This window comes from Chelmon rostratus, chromosome 10, assembly GCF_017976325.1.
Source record: "Chelmon rostratus isolate fCheRos1 chromosome 10, fCheRos1.pri, whole genome shotgun sequence".
NCBI classification, from domain to species: domain Eukaryota; kingdom Metazoa; phylum Chordata; class Actinopteri; order Chaetodontiformes; family Chaetodontidae; genus Chelmon; species Chelmon rostratus.
Window position 1 is genome coordinate 16,211,316 of NC_055667.1, and position 17,222 is coordinate 16,228,537.

Consider the following 17,222-nt stretch of genomic DNA (forward strand, 5'->3'; position numbering starts at 1 on the left):
AATTATACTGGAGACTTTGGTGTTCCCTCCTCCCTGGAGGGCCAGAGCGAGGATTTAAAGGAGCCATCTTGGTTTTGGCAAAGGAGGGAAAGTGGCAGGAGGGGGTGGGAAAAGCAGCCAGGACCCTTCAGCAGATCTTGATAGGTTAATGACAGTCATTACACAACCGAGCTAAAGGCTCTGATAGGTCAGTCCACAAGCGATAGGGACATTAAACCCTTCAGGGAATGATGGGAAAGCTTCACACCACCACAGTCATATAAAATTCCCAGCAGTTCATGATTGCTCGATGGAATTACAGGGCGGACACTGTGAGAGAGAAAGGGACTCAGACAGGCGAGGTTAATATGGGGTTCTTCATTTTTCTCTCTTGTGTTTCTCTCATTCTAAGTGTGTGGGCTGAAGAGGTACTTCTCACTTATTTTCCAAGGGATGTAGGCACTTGAGCGCTAAAGCTGGACACATTCTAACATTGACGATCTCCACATCATGAAACACCGATGAACCCCCCCACAGAGTACACAAGACTGGCGCTGGAACGTCCTTATCTCAACATGCAGTAAATACAGGAGGAAGTACAAACAAACCACATATCAGGCTTTGGCCTCTGGTTGCACCGGCCCAGTAGCTTCGACATACCTTGTTCTCCTAAATACGCACCGAAACATATACATATGCAGTCATGCACACCCTGGCTCCCTGTCTCCACGGGCACCACATGGTCCTGTTTCAGGTCGAATTGAGCATGTCGCCTCTGGTCTTAGATAAATGATTGCATTCTTCACCATGCTTGAGTTTGCTTTGGCCTGGCCGCACAAAATAACAACCTCTTGATGAAATATTTAGCCTCGTCGCCGGGCCTTCGGTGAAATTGTGCAGAAAAACGTTCGATGCAACTCGAACGTTATATCGTCGGATGAGAGCGGGCCACGTGAGTCGCGGATATGGGAAAGAGGGCGAGGAATTCTGTCAGAATTCTCAAAGTCAAAACACAGGAAGAGAGAAGTTTTTTTTTTTTTTGCGGACAGGCGAGGCGCAGGGCAGCAGTATGCCTCTCTGGGAGAGAGGGGGGCCTCCCTTCCAGTAGCTAGATTGTTATGATGAGAACAGCAGTCATTCATTTTATCTCTCAGTGTATGAGGCTGCCTCAAACTATCCTCCCGCATCTGTCACACACACACACAATCAAAAAGACACAAAGCCAGACACACATACACAGACTTTTATCATTAAACCGCTGTGCATATGTCATCCCACTCTCCAACCGCACACACCTCCCGCTGAAGCAGACCACCTACGATAGGCAGCTACCATGACTCTATGGGCCAGGCACTGCGGTGTGGACCGTCTCAGTGAGTGTGTATCCTCCTGAGAGACCATGACGTCTGTCTCAGTCCTCTCCCACACACACGGCTCCCCACTGTTTAGAGCCATACTGTTTTGACTCTGATAACTTTATCGACAAGCTGATAGGACGGGACCAGGTTCTCTTTAAGAGCGGGAGTGTTGATGCGTGGTTGCCTTTAAGTGACCTTGACTTCACACAGCTGCAGCTCCAAAATGGAGCTGAATAATAAAGCACTTTAAAGAGATTTAATTACAAGTGATTTTTACTAATCAGCAACTTCAACAATTGCCTACTTGTCATTGACATGATTGTGTTAAAACAACACAAAAAAAGAAAATATGGGCACAAAGATGGTTTACAAATTCTACATATTAACTACACTTGGTGATGCGGGTTATAGTCATATCGTTTAGGACTAGTTGGTGGGTTAAAAGTGTGCTGTGATATTGTCATCAGTGAAAGAAACATGATTGACTACTGTAATTTCAACTATTGTTGAAATAATTATGTGAAAAAACATATTTGTTGCATTACTGCAACACAAAAATGTGCTGTACATGTGAAAATGTGGGAACAAAGATGGTTTATAAATCAACTTTTAACCTTGGTGCTGCTGCCTACAGTTAGAGTGTTTATGTTGATCAACTAGATGGTGAATGTTGTGAGTTAAAAGTGGGCTGTGATATAATATTTTAAATGAGGGGGGGAGGGAAGTTAAAAAGTTAATGACTGTCAGCAAAACGGTTTTATTCTCCTTCAAATTCTTTGGGAGCCTTGGTGTTGCATTGCGTTTGCAGTCTGTAGAGTATGATCATGATTAAGACAAGCTGAGGTCTAATGTAATGGGAGAGAAGTTAGCGAAGCAGTATCAGACCCTGTGTCTCTGGCGAAAAATCGTGATCTAAAAGCGGCTTTTTCCGGAGCAGAACCACAAACCCGGTCGACCCGTCTGTCCTCCATCCAAAGTAGGAACTAGAACTCTGTGGCCTCCAGAGGAATCATTTCTGCAGAACACAAAGGAGACCAGCGTGGAGTGTGACCACCATAAAAATACAATCATTTGTATTTTTAAAACTCTTTTGGACCAATAAAAATACCAAACAATAATTGGTTGCCCTTTCTGAAAGGCAACTCATTTCTCTGCGCTTGTCATCGCCTCTGAAAATATGACAGGGACAGTTGTAAAACCCAGAGATCCTGGCACCGACACGTACGTGCATGCATGCACACACACACACACACACACACACACACACACATCCACACACACACAGCCACACACAAATACACAGAGGGACAATAACCGCAAACTGAACAATATGTAGTAACACAGTGTGTACTTCCCCAGAGAAATCTAGGTCACAGTCAGACAGAAACACGATGAAAGACGACACACTGGAAATATCATACTGCTACTTCAAGTCCTCCACAATCACATCCTGCGATCCAAGCAAAGCATGTACATATTAAACTTGGAATTTTGTTATGTTTGTGTGTGTGTGTGTGTGTGTGTGTGTGTGTGTTGCAGTATAGTGAAACATGCACACCTGCATGCTGTTCTCATCTCCAGCCATCCGAGCTTGTTGATTCCCACATTAATAAAGGGCGTCCTCCCGCTCCTGAGCGCTCAGATGTGGCTCTTCAAAGAGAGGCACAGTTTGGTCATGAAGCTCAGGGAAGACAGTGACCTTTCCAGTGTGAGGAGGGTGTGCCTGCACTTCATTTAACCCCTGTCCCGCCACCATTTCCCACCACCACCCCTTCTTCTGCCTGTGAAACACAGAAACACGGGCAACACAGGCAAACAGTGGAAGCATGGATACTGTGTAAGCTGGCGCCCCCGTGTGGCAGTTTTCTGCAACAGGCCCATTTATCCACTTGTGACAAGTCGCAAGTTCATTCAAAATGAAAAAAAAATGTGTGTTTATATCATTGTGTGACAGCATACAGGACAGCAGACACACAACCACAGAGGAGACTCAAATTCCCAAAGCTCTTTGAATAAGTAAAGTCCATATTTATGAGGTTTGATACGTCACTTTACAGAGTAACACTGAAGAGATATTGTCCTCTTTGGTCCCAGATTTTACTCGCACCATTGAGCGAGACACTAGCCTACCTCATCATAAGTTTCCCTGAAAAAGGGCAGGAGCTCTACATAAAATTATCAGGAAACATTACCTTGCACAATGGAGTTAGCTACTGGAAGGAATTGCTGCCATATACTCATAGCTGAGAAGTCCCCGCCAGGTCTCTACAGACCGCTGAGTCGACTGGCTGGGAATGTAACGGGACAATATGACACAGAGACCCTTAGAGCAGAAAATGACACCTCTCCCCTATTCCCCTCAAATGACCTTCCTGATGTCACGCTGCTTTGCTCGAGGAGTCATTACTCATCTGTTATCGACCAGAACGACGGCACACAATGACTTCATAAGACGAGTGGTGCCCAAGAGGGGGAGGAAGAGGAGGGAGGCTCAAGAAGCACGAGGCTCAGGTTCTGAAATCATCCACACTTTTCTCAACAAGGAAGAGTAGAGGCCATTCTTTATTTCTTTCAGGGAGCAACTTCGCTTTTTCCCTCTATAAAGACAGCAAAAGAGAGTCGCAAAATCTTTGTCCCCAATGGAAGAATGTACTTTTTTGATCTGTTGGTCAACACTTGCCTGCAGAAGAGGCACAAAAACACGCACTGTGCCACTGTGTATCTGCATGTGTGTGCAAGCGTGTCTGCACGTCTCTGTATACCTGCTGTGCTATTCTCTACCAAACTTTTTTTTTCTGCCTCCAAACCAAAAGGGACCATGCGAGGCAGGAGCTAGGGTTGACAAGCCAAAAAGGCAGGCCCTCGCCCATCCTACAGCCAAAAAAAGATTTGTCAAAGTGGAACTGGGAGCAAACGAAAGAGACAGAATTTTCTACGGGTTTCACTACGATTACGACTGAGGCCTGTGAGTCTCACAGGCTCCTTAACCACCAGCGCCTGTTTAAAAATACAAAGGTGCTCTGTGTCCGCACACACTCTCATTTGAATGCAGTCACACAGGCGCATAAACATGCACAAAAGCAGAGGAGTACACTAAATGAATACAGAGAAGCAAGCGTACAAAACACAGATGATGCATGATGAGCATGATGTCACTTCTCTTGTATATTTTCACAAACAAGCATTTGTTCAGATAAATGAGGTTGTCAGCAAGTAGACAGGGATAAATCCCAATCACATGACCTTTGCTATTAATCAATAATCGTGGCAGAACCTCAAAAACATCAAATAAACAATAGCAGAACACCCACAAAGAGAGAAATAGAAATAGCTGACAGACAAACAGCTAACACAAAACTGTTCTGCTAAACAGACACGCATTATTTAGTATCCAAAGTGCTGGGGATTGTGGTTTACAAAGGTTGTAATTCAGCAACAAGTTGCAGATATCAGAAATATAATTTCATTTACGAAACGTCACACGAAGTGAAACAACAATTTCAACTCATGAAACTTGAAATAAAAAACCAAATAACTGCATGCAGACAAATCTTCAGGTGGGAGCCAAGGAAGTGCAGATAAGATCTCCTGAACAGACGAGCGCAGCTGCCATCATCAGCGAGGTGCTGAGGAGGCAACGGTTTACTCAGCTATTTTAACATTGCGTGTAGGCTAAAAGCACATTACAGTCACGTTCTGCATAAGTTAAAACACAGCCTGCCTCAACGGGTTGGCATTTGTTTGCTCTTAATACCAGGAAAAAAAGCTCTAACCTCAGTCACTGAACTTAGAAAAGGCCTTCACAAATAAAGTTTTGAAAAACCCACAGGCCATAAAGAAAACAAGAAGTGAAAAAGCACAAATTCAAACACAGAAACAATTATTTTCTTCACATAACTGCGGCACCAGAAACACTTCCTGTAAAGTAATAATCTGTGTTTGCACTAAACCATTCTTGTCTGTTTTAATACGGTCAGAGGCACAGTGAGCAACAGATGCACCTGAGTCCATAAGCTGCAATGAATCTTTCTTTATGACATTAGCCAACTAGAGAACAAAAACTGCTCAAAAAGCCTGTTTAATCACTCCTCTAATCAATAAAAGTGAAAGATTACCATGGAAACACAACACGAATCCCAGTTTTGGACTCTAGTTTTTGTAAACTTCTGTTCAACGACTGAAAAAGTCAAAAAAACAAACAAACCAAAACAATGACAATCCTATTTTATGGTTCCTGAAAGAAAAACATTGAAGTAGCTTGATAAATGAGCCCCAATGTTTGTGTATGTGCATAAATGCATTCGTATAAGGATGCACATACACAAACAGGAAGCTGTATCACTTATCTAATTTTGTCCGTCCACTGTAACATTTGGCTTATTTTGAACATACAGTAATGATCTCTGAGGAATACACACACACACACACACACACACACACACACACACACACAATCAGGCTGTGATTATTATCATGAATGTCGGGCCAGGTTCAGACACATACACACACATGACGTGCAGACGTCCTCCCCCTCTCCACCACACATTCCTCCAGAAAGTAATTCCCACAGATACAGTTAAAATACTGCATCCAAACATATCAAATAGACACCTGCACACAGACGTGCACGCACGCCGCAGATGCAGGCGCGCACGCGGAGAATGACAGCGAGGCGGCGAGAGAGGCGAAGCGGGCGTTGCTTTCACAGAGATTTCTCCTGGTTGACCACAGAGCGAAATGAGCGGGGAGAGACTCCTGCGAACCCAGAGCTGTTCGACAAAGACAGATTGCACTTGTGCGAGCTCAGCTGTACGTGAGCGCGAGTGTGTCTGAGTGTGTGCCGGCCAAGTTGATCCACGTCCATGCTCTTTAGGCTCAAGACCGTATCTCTGCCCCCCTCAGCTGCGGAATGCTGCAGTGATTGCTGGGTAATTACCCCGACGCTTTATTCCTCCGCTCCCAGCGCCATTAGTATTACTTCGCTCCTTTTTCTCCTTCTTGGAGAGAGAGAGTGGGAGCCCTTTGATCAGAAAGAAAGAGAGAAAGAAAGAAAGAGAAAGAAAGAAAGACAGACAGAAGGACAGAAAGAGAGAATGACTGAATTCATATGTGGCCACCCAGTGGGGACCACAGCAGCCATGTGTCAACCTGTAGTTTCTGACCCGGACCCATTTTACAGTGATCAGGTCAGACGGGTCAAATACATCTTACAGTCATACGGTTCAACTGAGAGACAGAAGGTCAAACTGTGACCCACTTTCATCTGAGTGGGTCTGACAGAAACTGAAGTGCCTGTCTCAGATCTTCTGAAATACTAACACCTGACTGCCAACAGGTCAGGTCGAAACAGGTCAGCGTGAGTTATGGCTTGTGTCATCGCCAGGATACAGTCAGGTTTAAGTTCTTCATCAAGTCGAACACGTCTGATTTCTTGAAGTGAAGCGCACGTGCTGTGGTCAGGAAGACGACGGACCTGAATAGCTGGGGCCTGACATATGGCCCAACACTGGGTTCGTCTTGACTGATGTGTGTAGCCTGGCTCCAATCAGCCAGCCTCGGGCTCTCACCATTAACCCCGGCTGATTGCTGATAGGAGCACAGGGGGATACAGGGGGGCCTATCACAGGCTGTTTACCGGAACCACCCCAAATCCGACGGGCTTATCTGTAGCCATGTCTCTGCGCTGTGATTGGTCAGATGGAATCCATTAGGATGAAAGGCATTGGTGGCCTCATCACAGATCTATCAAGATCACACACACGCTCACACACAGGAACGTAAACACACAGTGAAGAGTTATCTGTAGAGATCTCAGAGAAATACAGCTGTTACAACCACACACACACACACACACACACACTCACACACTCACACACACACACACACACACACAAACACACACACACACAATTACTCACCTGGGATACTTAACCCTAAAGTGTATCTTTTTATTAACTTATGTGCCGCACAACATCCTCATGAAGCTTCAAATACCGGATGAACGAATAAAAAACTTGGGACGCCGACACAATTTGCTAATTTGAGGACAAGTGATCTTTCATGACTTAATGCTACCACACAAACTGTACATATTGTTTGACCAGGGCAATGCATATAGACCAAAGTCAGACATAGAGGCACTGATTTGATTCTGCACGTTTACTGCAGAAAGACAGGTGACAGCTTCATGCAATCAATGCTAACTCTTCATAGCCAGTAGTAACAGTCAAGCTACGTACCTCTACTTTAACATTATTTTGGGATTAAACTACAAGTAGTAGTAGCATAGGTTAGGGCTGGGTGTCTTTTGGAATTTTTCAATGCAAGTTTTTAGGAATATTAACCTGTGTCTTCTACTTATCTACCTATCAATGCATCAGTATTCAGTGTTATCTTAAATGAAGTAGCAGTACAAGAATTTATCTTAGATGAAACTGAAATTAGCAGCTTCCTGATTCAGATCAGGAAATATCTGAGCAAAGATTAAGCAAACAGGACTAAGAATCTGAGAACGCATCGGATGTCACATTGCAGTCACTACTCAAAAGTATTGGGGTTTGATACTCAGCCTTTCGTAACAGTGTGTCATTGGACATAATGACCATTTTAGGCGCCAACATTTATTATATGACTGTTTTAGGAAGTAGTTTAAAATTGGAGAAAGCAACATCATTGTCCATCATACACATCTGGACACAAAAGCAGGAAGCAATGAACATATTTGTTTACACACGGCACACATGCGCGCCCACACACACACACACACACACACACACACACACACACACACACACACACACACACACACACACACACACACACACAAAATAACCGCTGTACCAATGCTGGACTAATATTTTCCTTTCGATCAACACGCAGCACTTCCCCTCGCTATCCATATGCATCAAAATCAAAAGTGCCAGTGCTGTTTTGGGGCAGTGAGCAAATCATGTGGGAGGAGGGAGAGAAAAGAGATAGAAAAGAGCACTTTTTTGACATGAACACAGGAGTGTAGTTCAACAGAAATGAAGGCTCATAAAATTAGGAAAAATGGATGGACAGGAGAGCAATTACTCCACAGAGAGGGAGATCAAAGTGGGGGAGAGGAAACAGAGGAAATGTAGAAGGCCGGGGAACATCTCTATTTATCTCTGTATCACTCTCTCTCTCTCTCTGGACTTTTCTTCGCAATCAAAGGCCATGCCGTGCCGATGACACCGGGCCAGAGCCAGTGATGACACTGGGCCAGAGCAAGTGCTGAAAGAGTGGCAGAGGGTGCATGGAAACAGAGCTGGGTTCCCCTGAGAAAGTGTAGGGGAGACCTGCGAGACACCATCATCACTAACAGAGACCCCTGTGTACGGGGCATCCCTCTATATAGACACACACACACACACACACACACACACATAGCCAATGCAGCCCAAGCAGACGTAATCGAATCTCCCTGTCTGTGGTTGCTATAGGGAGGGAACATGATAGGGGATACTATACTTCCATGCACACAGCCAGCCTTTCTGAAAGCATGAATATGGATTGGGACGACCACAATGTTTGAACATGAATAACACATGTATGCCAAAACCACACCACAACCGGCCCTGCGTGTGCACCTCCCACACCCCTACCCCCCCAGCCAAAGAGAAAAAAAAAAGGGGGGGGACCAAAAATGAAAAAATAAATAAATAAATGCATCATTATGCATTGGTCATGGTCTCATAGACCAAGGGCTCGAACAGAGCTGCCACTGTTCTGTGTTGTGATACGTAAGACCAAAAATGCCTGCACAAACCTCGCATACGTGTTTTCTTTTTTTCATTTAAAGACCAGTTCCTCATTATTTTTAGTTAAATTCAGCCTCTAACTATTAGGATCAACGCGGGGCTCAAACTACAGCAATGACATCATGGTACCGCGCTATAAGTCACGGTGACTGTCCACAGAAAGGCCCCGAGGAGAAGATACAAATCCTCATACTCTGGCAGACAGAAAACAGGGCAGCAATGAGTGATGTGTTCTACAGTTTCAGCTGGTCTCTACAGTGCTGAGCTATTATCATTTTAAAAGCATTTAACACTGGTGTGCCTGTATATGTCCCCCAGTGTGGGAGGCATTTCTCCAGGATGCCGAAGAGGGGCTGAAGAGGGGCGCTTTACCATTCAGAAGTCCCACACTTCAAAAACAGATGGGGAGGCAACAGACCCTTAAGCTTGAAAGCCAGAGAAGTCAGAGTGTGGCTTTACTGACGTACTCTCATTTGAACGTACATGAAGTCATTTCTTGACGCTTCAAATATATATATAACTGTCGAGTCTGTTAAAGGCGAGTAAAGCTAAAGGAGTCAAGCTTTTTAATCACATGTATGTCAAATTTGAAAGAAAACAAATATAAAGTCAGTCCAGTAAAGAAAACAATCCAAGAATAAAATGAACAACCTTCAAAACAACACAGGGACGGGGGAGAAAGGTATGATTTACTAGTCAAAGAATACAAAACTGCAGCCTGAAGAGATTCACGAAGTCCAGTTTGATCCACCAAACAGACTCCCTGTTGTTATTTATATTATTTTTTTTACTTCTTCCGTTCCATTTTATATTACACCCACATAAACATCCTGCAGACTGTTTTTGCTCTTAGTTCTCCAGATGTCAATTCCTTATGACTGGGATAACACACACACACAGACACACACACACTGACAAAGTCAGAAACACACTATGACACACCAGTTGACCTTCATCAGCCTGTGTCATCATCACCAACACTCTCGGTGGTTTGGGACTTGGACCCGTTTGTAGTGAAGATAGAGAGCTTGTCGTAATAACGCAGATGCATCCTCTTTCCCCTCAAAGCTGTCCAGGAGGATGACACAGGTCTGTGTGTGTGTCTGGTATAGATGTTGAGCCTTTTCATCAGTGGGGAACATATACGAGAGATTAATAGCCCTATGAACTGTTTAGTTGAGTCATTCAGAGCTGATAATTTTATGAGGCGGAGGCCCACCGCATCTTTTAAATAAGCCCAGCTACACCTCATCCCATTGTTGCTGTGAAAGCAACAACAGTCCTTCTTCACAGCGTAGGTTTTTCAGTGCGCAACTCATTCAAAAAACTTTCACAAGCCTCTCTACTGACCCGCATTCAGCTGATCTCAACCTATCTTAGCTTTCGGTTTACAGAAAGTTTTGTCATATCAGTAAAGTCCCCCTTTATTGAGGGAAATGCACCCTTCCTATTTAGCTTCAGGAAGTGTCAGGCAAAGCTTGATCCCGGCCTGGGAAGACTTCAAACATGCAGGGTCGGTCTTTGTCTTCTACGATTGCAATGCAATGACTTTTACAATATGGCACCATGAAGAAAACATGTTACGTTCCAATCTGCACTCCTGTCTTTTCCTTTGTTTACACATTCGTAACTTCTCTCACCCTGGAATACAGACAGTGATACTTTGTGAGGGAAAAGGTTATGTGGCTCCTGGAATAGCCGCTTACAAGCAAAAAGAGGATTTTTCTGTTTCGAAATATTACGCTGGAATGGTTAGTCAAGAGTTCCTCACATCCTCTGGAGGTATCGAGCGGGACCGAGAGTTTCAGTATAATTTGGCCAGGTTTTCTGGTGCCACCCAAACACAACAGAGATGAATGGAATTTCATTTGTGGTGCTCCCAGCACTGAAAAAATACATTTTAAAAAAGTCCACAACATTTCTTTCCAGAGACAATGTCCTGCTTACTGTGGGTAATCCACAACTACTGACTACTGAAAAAGATTCCCCAAAAAAACTGCTGACAGCATGTTGACAAATAGATTCGTTCCTAATAAAATCACAACCAAACGTTTGTGACTGAATATGAAAATGAGGTGAACAGCAGTGAGTTTTCTTTTTGTTTTGTTTGTATTTGGCCTTGATGGTATAGAGGCACACATGGGAACCAAGGGGAGACAGACAGGGAGGATGACATGCGACAAAAGGCCACTGCTGAAATCGTTTTTGAGCTCTTCTCGATCTGTGTCTCTCTCTTATCTCTGGGAGCAGGCAGCTACAACCAACCACGACTCTTGCCTATGTTAATATTTTAGCATTAAGCAGACAAGGTATTGTTGAAACAGCTGAACAGGGGTGGGTAGTAACTTGTTTCAAGTAACACAAATGAGTAAAAAGCAGGTGTTTTTTTTTTTTGAAAAGACAACTTTATTACCATTCTTTTTTTAGTTCCTGTTTAACACTGTACTTTCACTTGTCACTGTAATATTTTGGGGTCAATAAACTACTTTAAACATCACTACATTTGCTATTTGCATGCAGTTATGCAGGAGAGCTTTAAAAAGTCTCCCTTGCTGTACAAAAAGACATGTGAAGGCAGAGTTAAATGGTGTAAAAGGCTCCACACAGCCACTTAACTACATTTTGTTAACGAGTGAAGTGTGTGGAAACATTTGTCACCCTTAAACAAATACGTTGAATTAAAAAAAGAGACTTGATGTTTGCTGTTTTTAATGCATTGAGGAGCAATTTGGTTTAAATGTAAACATTTTGTTTGACTTTGATCTGCTTTTGTGAAGGAAAACAAGAAGTCCAGCAGCTTCAGAGAGACATGATTCCTCTGGTCAACAAAGCTAACTGTCTCCTCTCCCAGGAAGAACAGATCCGGGAGAACAAACAGGTAATGGTAACACATGACTAAGTTTGGAGTGAAGAGATGCTCATAAACATGGAAAGACAAAGACTGATCAGAGAGAGAGAGAGAGGCCTTTCAAAGAGAGTGTGCTCAAATGGCTGAGGTCAGGAATACCTTCTGCTTGAAGATGGAGAAAATAAAAAATGAAAGAAAAGCCTTGAAGAAAGAACTCAAGGCACAACAAAGGAGAAGGAAGGCCCTTACTACAGAAAGAAATGCTGTGTGTGAGGAAAGAAAGGCCCTAAATATAGAAAAGGAAGAGATGGCCATGCAGAGAAAGGCATACACTCAAGATAAGTCAGACATAGAGAAGACGAGGAAGGCTTTCCAGTTGGAAAGAGAGAACATGAAAAAAGAAAGTGAGACATTCGAGAAAGAACAGAGGCTTCAGAGTATGAAAATTAAAGCCTTTCAAGCTGAAGAAGATGCCAAGAGTAACGACAGAGAGATGTTCAAGATAGAAAAGGAAGAGATGGCAATGATGAGGAAGGCCTACATTCAAGAAAAGACAGGCATCCAGAAGATGAGGGAGGCTTTCCAGTTGGAGAAGGAGCACATGGAAAAAGAAAGAAACCTGCAAGAAAGAACTTAAACAAAAAAATGGAATAGGAGAAATGCTTTTAACGGGTGGGTGGGGGGCTAAGTTTGAGAAGAAGGCACTTGTGACAACAGGGAAATGAAGATGAGGAAAGCCAACTTTCAAGAGAATTCATCTCCCAGCTTGGTTTTTCATTGGGCCCTGCAGGGATGAACACGGAGACTGCAGCTGCACCAAGAAACAGAAACATCAAAGCTGCAGAAACGGAAATCTCTCCAATGAACTTTAATAAACATTTTAATTTTTCACTTGAATATACATCCACCTTTTAATGTCACTGTATTTTGATTATATTGCATATGTTAAAAAAAATAAATATTTGTGTTGTTGTGCATTGATGTTAGCCTTAACATTCTGAGTCCTTAGAAATGCTCAGAAACTATTTTCAGAAAATTAGAGGAATTTTTCAGCAACAACCCATCAGAAATTCTTCCCTCATACAACATATATTTACATTATTGATTGTAGAACTGCACAGTGCTGTAACATGAAGAACTACCTGTCAGTCATTGGAAGAGTTGTGTGAGCACGACCAATAATTTAGTAAATTGCTTCAGTGCATCAGTGTGGTGTGTAATGATGCAATTCAACTAGAAATTTCCATTTCCCTTCTAGCTCACCTACCTGTCATCACACATTTCACATACACTGCAGTGCTATTTCATGAAGTTTCTGGACTTTATTCAAATCAGATGTGATATTTATGCATGTGCATCCTTTCTGTTGATTTACACTGTCAGTGGAACAGTCACACTGGGTAACAGTGGAAGGTTTTGTCACTGCTGTTCACTTTAAGCATCATTTAAAAATGTCAGAAACATAAATAGAAGTGTTTGTTTCACTTAGCAGAGATGGGTTGACAACAAGGACTGTATCGTGCCAAAATCTGAGAAAAGTTCATTAAAGCTGCTAAATTGAGCTTCAGCCTGAGGTTGGCCTCAAGACATTTCATTTACTTTGCTGGATATGTGATCAGTTTTAGCACTGAAGAACCTGCAGTCACCCCTTAGTTTGGAAAGACATCGTTGGCATTTAGATTTGTGTCTGGGGAGGACTTCATACTGCTTGCGAACACACACAGAGCTTGTCCGTGTATTTTAGCATAAGCCAGCAGTCTCTTAGAGAGAATGAAGGCCAGAAAGGAAACTAACTTTGACTCCTAGCTCCACTCCCGTGTTTCCCTTGGGACACAGCACTGTAAATTATAGCCCCCAGGGACTGTTGGGAAATAGGAAGTTTGGAAAACCAATCAGATTGTGGTCAGTGTATACAGTGTGTGGCAAATGGAGTGAAACACCTGTCAGTTCACAGTGTAAAATGGTCTGGTTGTTCATTCAAATATCATTATACAATATAAATGTCAGTTCTTCCATTTATTTCATGTTAACACATGTAAGAAACATTATATTATGATGCTGCATAAAAATATGTTCTATTTTTTGCACATTTACTGCAACTCATGTATACTTTGCATTGCTGCTGACCATTTTCCTACGTGCGCTGAATCACTGCTGGACTTAAAAAATAAATGGTGGCTTGATGATTGAGGAAGAAGGATTTTACGATTGGGGGCAGCATGTCAAAGGAGAGGTAGGTGTCCTGGAAAAAAGAGAGGAAGAAGGGGAATCGCACAGGGACACAGAGGAAGACGTAGATGAAAAAACACTGATGAAGGAGCGAAAACTAGCTAGTGATAAACCAGACATCGATGCAATGACTGGCAGCACAAATCAAATATTTTCCAATTCATCATCCAACCTAATCTCACCTCTGAACCTTTCAGTAAAATTGAACAAGAGCACATAGCAAGAAAAACATCTTCACAAAAAAGTCGACTCAAACTTCAAACTTCCCACCAAATGCATCCAGAATGAACTGGCAACCTACAGCAAACATTTCTTTGGCCATGAAATAAAGTTCAAATGAAACATGAATGATATGTCAATAAGCAGAAGGGGCCCCATTTATCTGCTACAAACTAGCTTATTAAGTGAAAGCTATAGGTGGAACCCAAAGGAGTACAGCACAGGGTGCACATAAAGGTCATCTTTACACTTCTCACACAAACTTAATAATGCATTTGAACATATGCATGCACTCATATACGCTCACACACACACACACACACACACACACACACACAGATTGACGGTGCTGCATGTGACCTTTGGAGCCCTTTTTCATTAAACTCAGTAAGGGGGATGGTGGGAGGAGAGCAAAGGAGATCTAATTTGAGGACATGAGAGGAAACAAGGAAGTTGAGAGGGGACCTTTATGTGTGTGTAATTGGTCTATGGAGGAATTGCCAACATGCGCACCACAGGTGGCCACAGGCCCTGCCTAAATAGCTAACCTTATAAAAGTCATTAAGACCTCTGAGACATGCCGGGTGTGTGTGTGTGTGTGTGTGTGTGTGTGTGTGCATGAGCAGGTGTGCATATAGAAGGATGTGTGTGCTACTCTGGGACCAGAAATAAGATGCTGTTTTCACTAATCTGTCTCATCCACTGCACAGCACATGATTATGTGTGAAGGTGTCTGTGTTGACTGTAGGTAACAGTGATCTTACTAGGCACACATTCAGTGATTCACACAATATAACAAACACTCTTCGTCCATTCATATCTATATAAATAACACCTGAAACATGATCTTGTGGCCTGAACCAGAACTGATTTCCAATATGGCCGATTAACTAGGGAAAGGTACATGATGTGGTGACAGACAATAAACCTGTCACTGATCACACATCTACACTTCTTTGTTTCCCTATAAAAAAGTGATTTAATAGCTATGTTTTTCCTGGCAAATGTAGGATGGAAAAGAAAAACACTACAGTCACTGAAATATGCTTTTTTATCATTGAATATAACCCTATAACTATAATCAGGACTTGCTTACTCTGTTAAAGCAGTATCAACTGATTTTTTTGTAGTTTGGGGACAGCTAAACAAGTTGAAAACCCAATATTGATATAGTTTGACTTCATAAAGTTGATACTTGTCAGTAAAAAACTGCATACTTACATACAGTATATGACAGACACAGAGCAGCATTTTCAATCATTTGGAGCCATGGGTCTGTCTAACCGTCCTCGAATATTCACTCTTTTTAAATTTATGTTTGGTCTCCAATGGCCTCCTGCTGAAAAAACACGGCTTTTTACTATGTTCACCAGCTGGGTGATAACTTTTTCTGCCATTTGGTGCTGGACAGGTATTGTTCAATGGGTTTACTGGAACTTTTTTTTACCAAAAAAGCTGCCTGCTGTGAGTGAAAACTGATGAGAGTAAAACAAAACACTGTTGTGGGACATTAAACCACAACATCTGACTGGACCTGCAGAGTCAGGTGATGATTCTTCGTGGTTGTGTCACTAGAAGCAACCCCTTTCACATACACAGTCATTTTATCCAATGTTTATATAAAAATACAAATGAGTGCAGCTCTAATAAAATGTTCTGCTTTGTGAACTGGTGAAAGACATGGCCTCACTAGAAGGTGTAGACTAATTCTTGACACATTTGACAAATTGCATACCACATTTACCGATACTGTGATGCTGTAACTAGCTGGACTCGCTCACCTTCTTCTGCAGGACGTTAACCTTCCTCTCCTTGACGTCCAGCATGTCCTTCATGTCTCTGATCTCTCCTGTTAGCGTGCTCTTCTCATCTGTTAGATCCTGCAGCTGCTTGGTCTTCTTCGTCAGGAACTGCTCCTTCTCCTCCAGTCGCACACGCAGAGCATCTACCTAAAAAAGACCAAGACAAGAAGCTAAAAGCACATCCAGAAGTTCAGAAGTCAGACAGAAACATGAACAGACAGACACCAAGAGGAAGTTAAACTGACATATAGTCAGAGAGTGATCACGAGGGAAAGTCAGAGTTTAGCCTGACAGGCAGATGGACAGGCGAGCATATAAGTTGAACATAAACTGTATTGGACTTTAATAGAAAGTTTGAGATGACAGACCAGATTGACAGCCAGGCAAAGATGGAAAAACAGAAACACTTGTAAAAATACATAGAAATACACAAAAAAGAAATGAAAGCTTACACCATGATTTTTCCCCCCTGTCCTCAGTCAGGTGGCCCATATGTTATCATTCAGTACTGGAACTGACATGTCTCAACACATTTACTTGTTGACATTTGGAAGTAGTAAAAGTTCAGCTTTGACCTACTGTCCATTATATGAACCACTGCGGACTGACGCAGTAAAAGTGTACGTGAGAGAGAAGGAGCCTGGAGCCTGTCCCATCATTTGTTATTGAGAGTGCTGTGTGATTGGGCCAGCGCTGCCATAGATCAGACCGCTCACACACTTCACACTCACACATTAAAATCCTCCGTATCTGACTGTGCGCAATGAGATGAGTGATGTCTGAGCTCACTCCAGTACTTCTTATTGGACATATATCAGGGCTGCGCTGCACCGCCTACAGCGACACACACGCACACACACACACACTCTCAGCTGGCTGTCATGAACAGACTATGTGCTCCTCTGTTCCTCTTCAACACCTGATTACATTTCCAGCACTTTTTTGCCATGGCGCAATGAGTGAACCCACTTGAACTTAATTTCAAGTTGTGCGTGCGTGTTTT

The 17,222-nt window shown here is 42.8% G+C and overlaps 1 protein-coding gene across 1 annotated transcript in view; it reads right to left on the reverse strand.

The window, feature by feature from the left end:
• LOC121612182 (ERC protein 2-like) overlaps window positions 1-17,222 on the reverse strand; it is a 143,925-nt gene that overhangs the window by 95,442 nt on the left and 31,261 nt on the right. Inside the window, exon 8 of the mRNA XM_041944894.1 lies at window positions 16,199-16,366. Within this exon, the coding sequence (XP_041800828.1) occupies window positions 16,199-16,366 (168 nt within the window). The remainder of the gene's footprint in view (window positions 1-16,198; window positions 16,367-17,222) is intronic.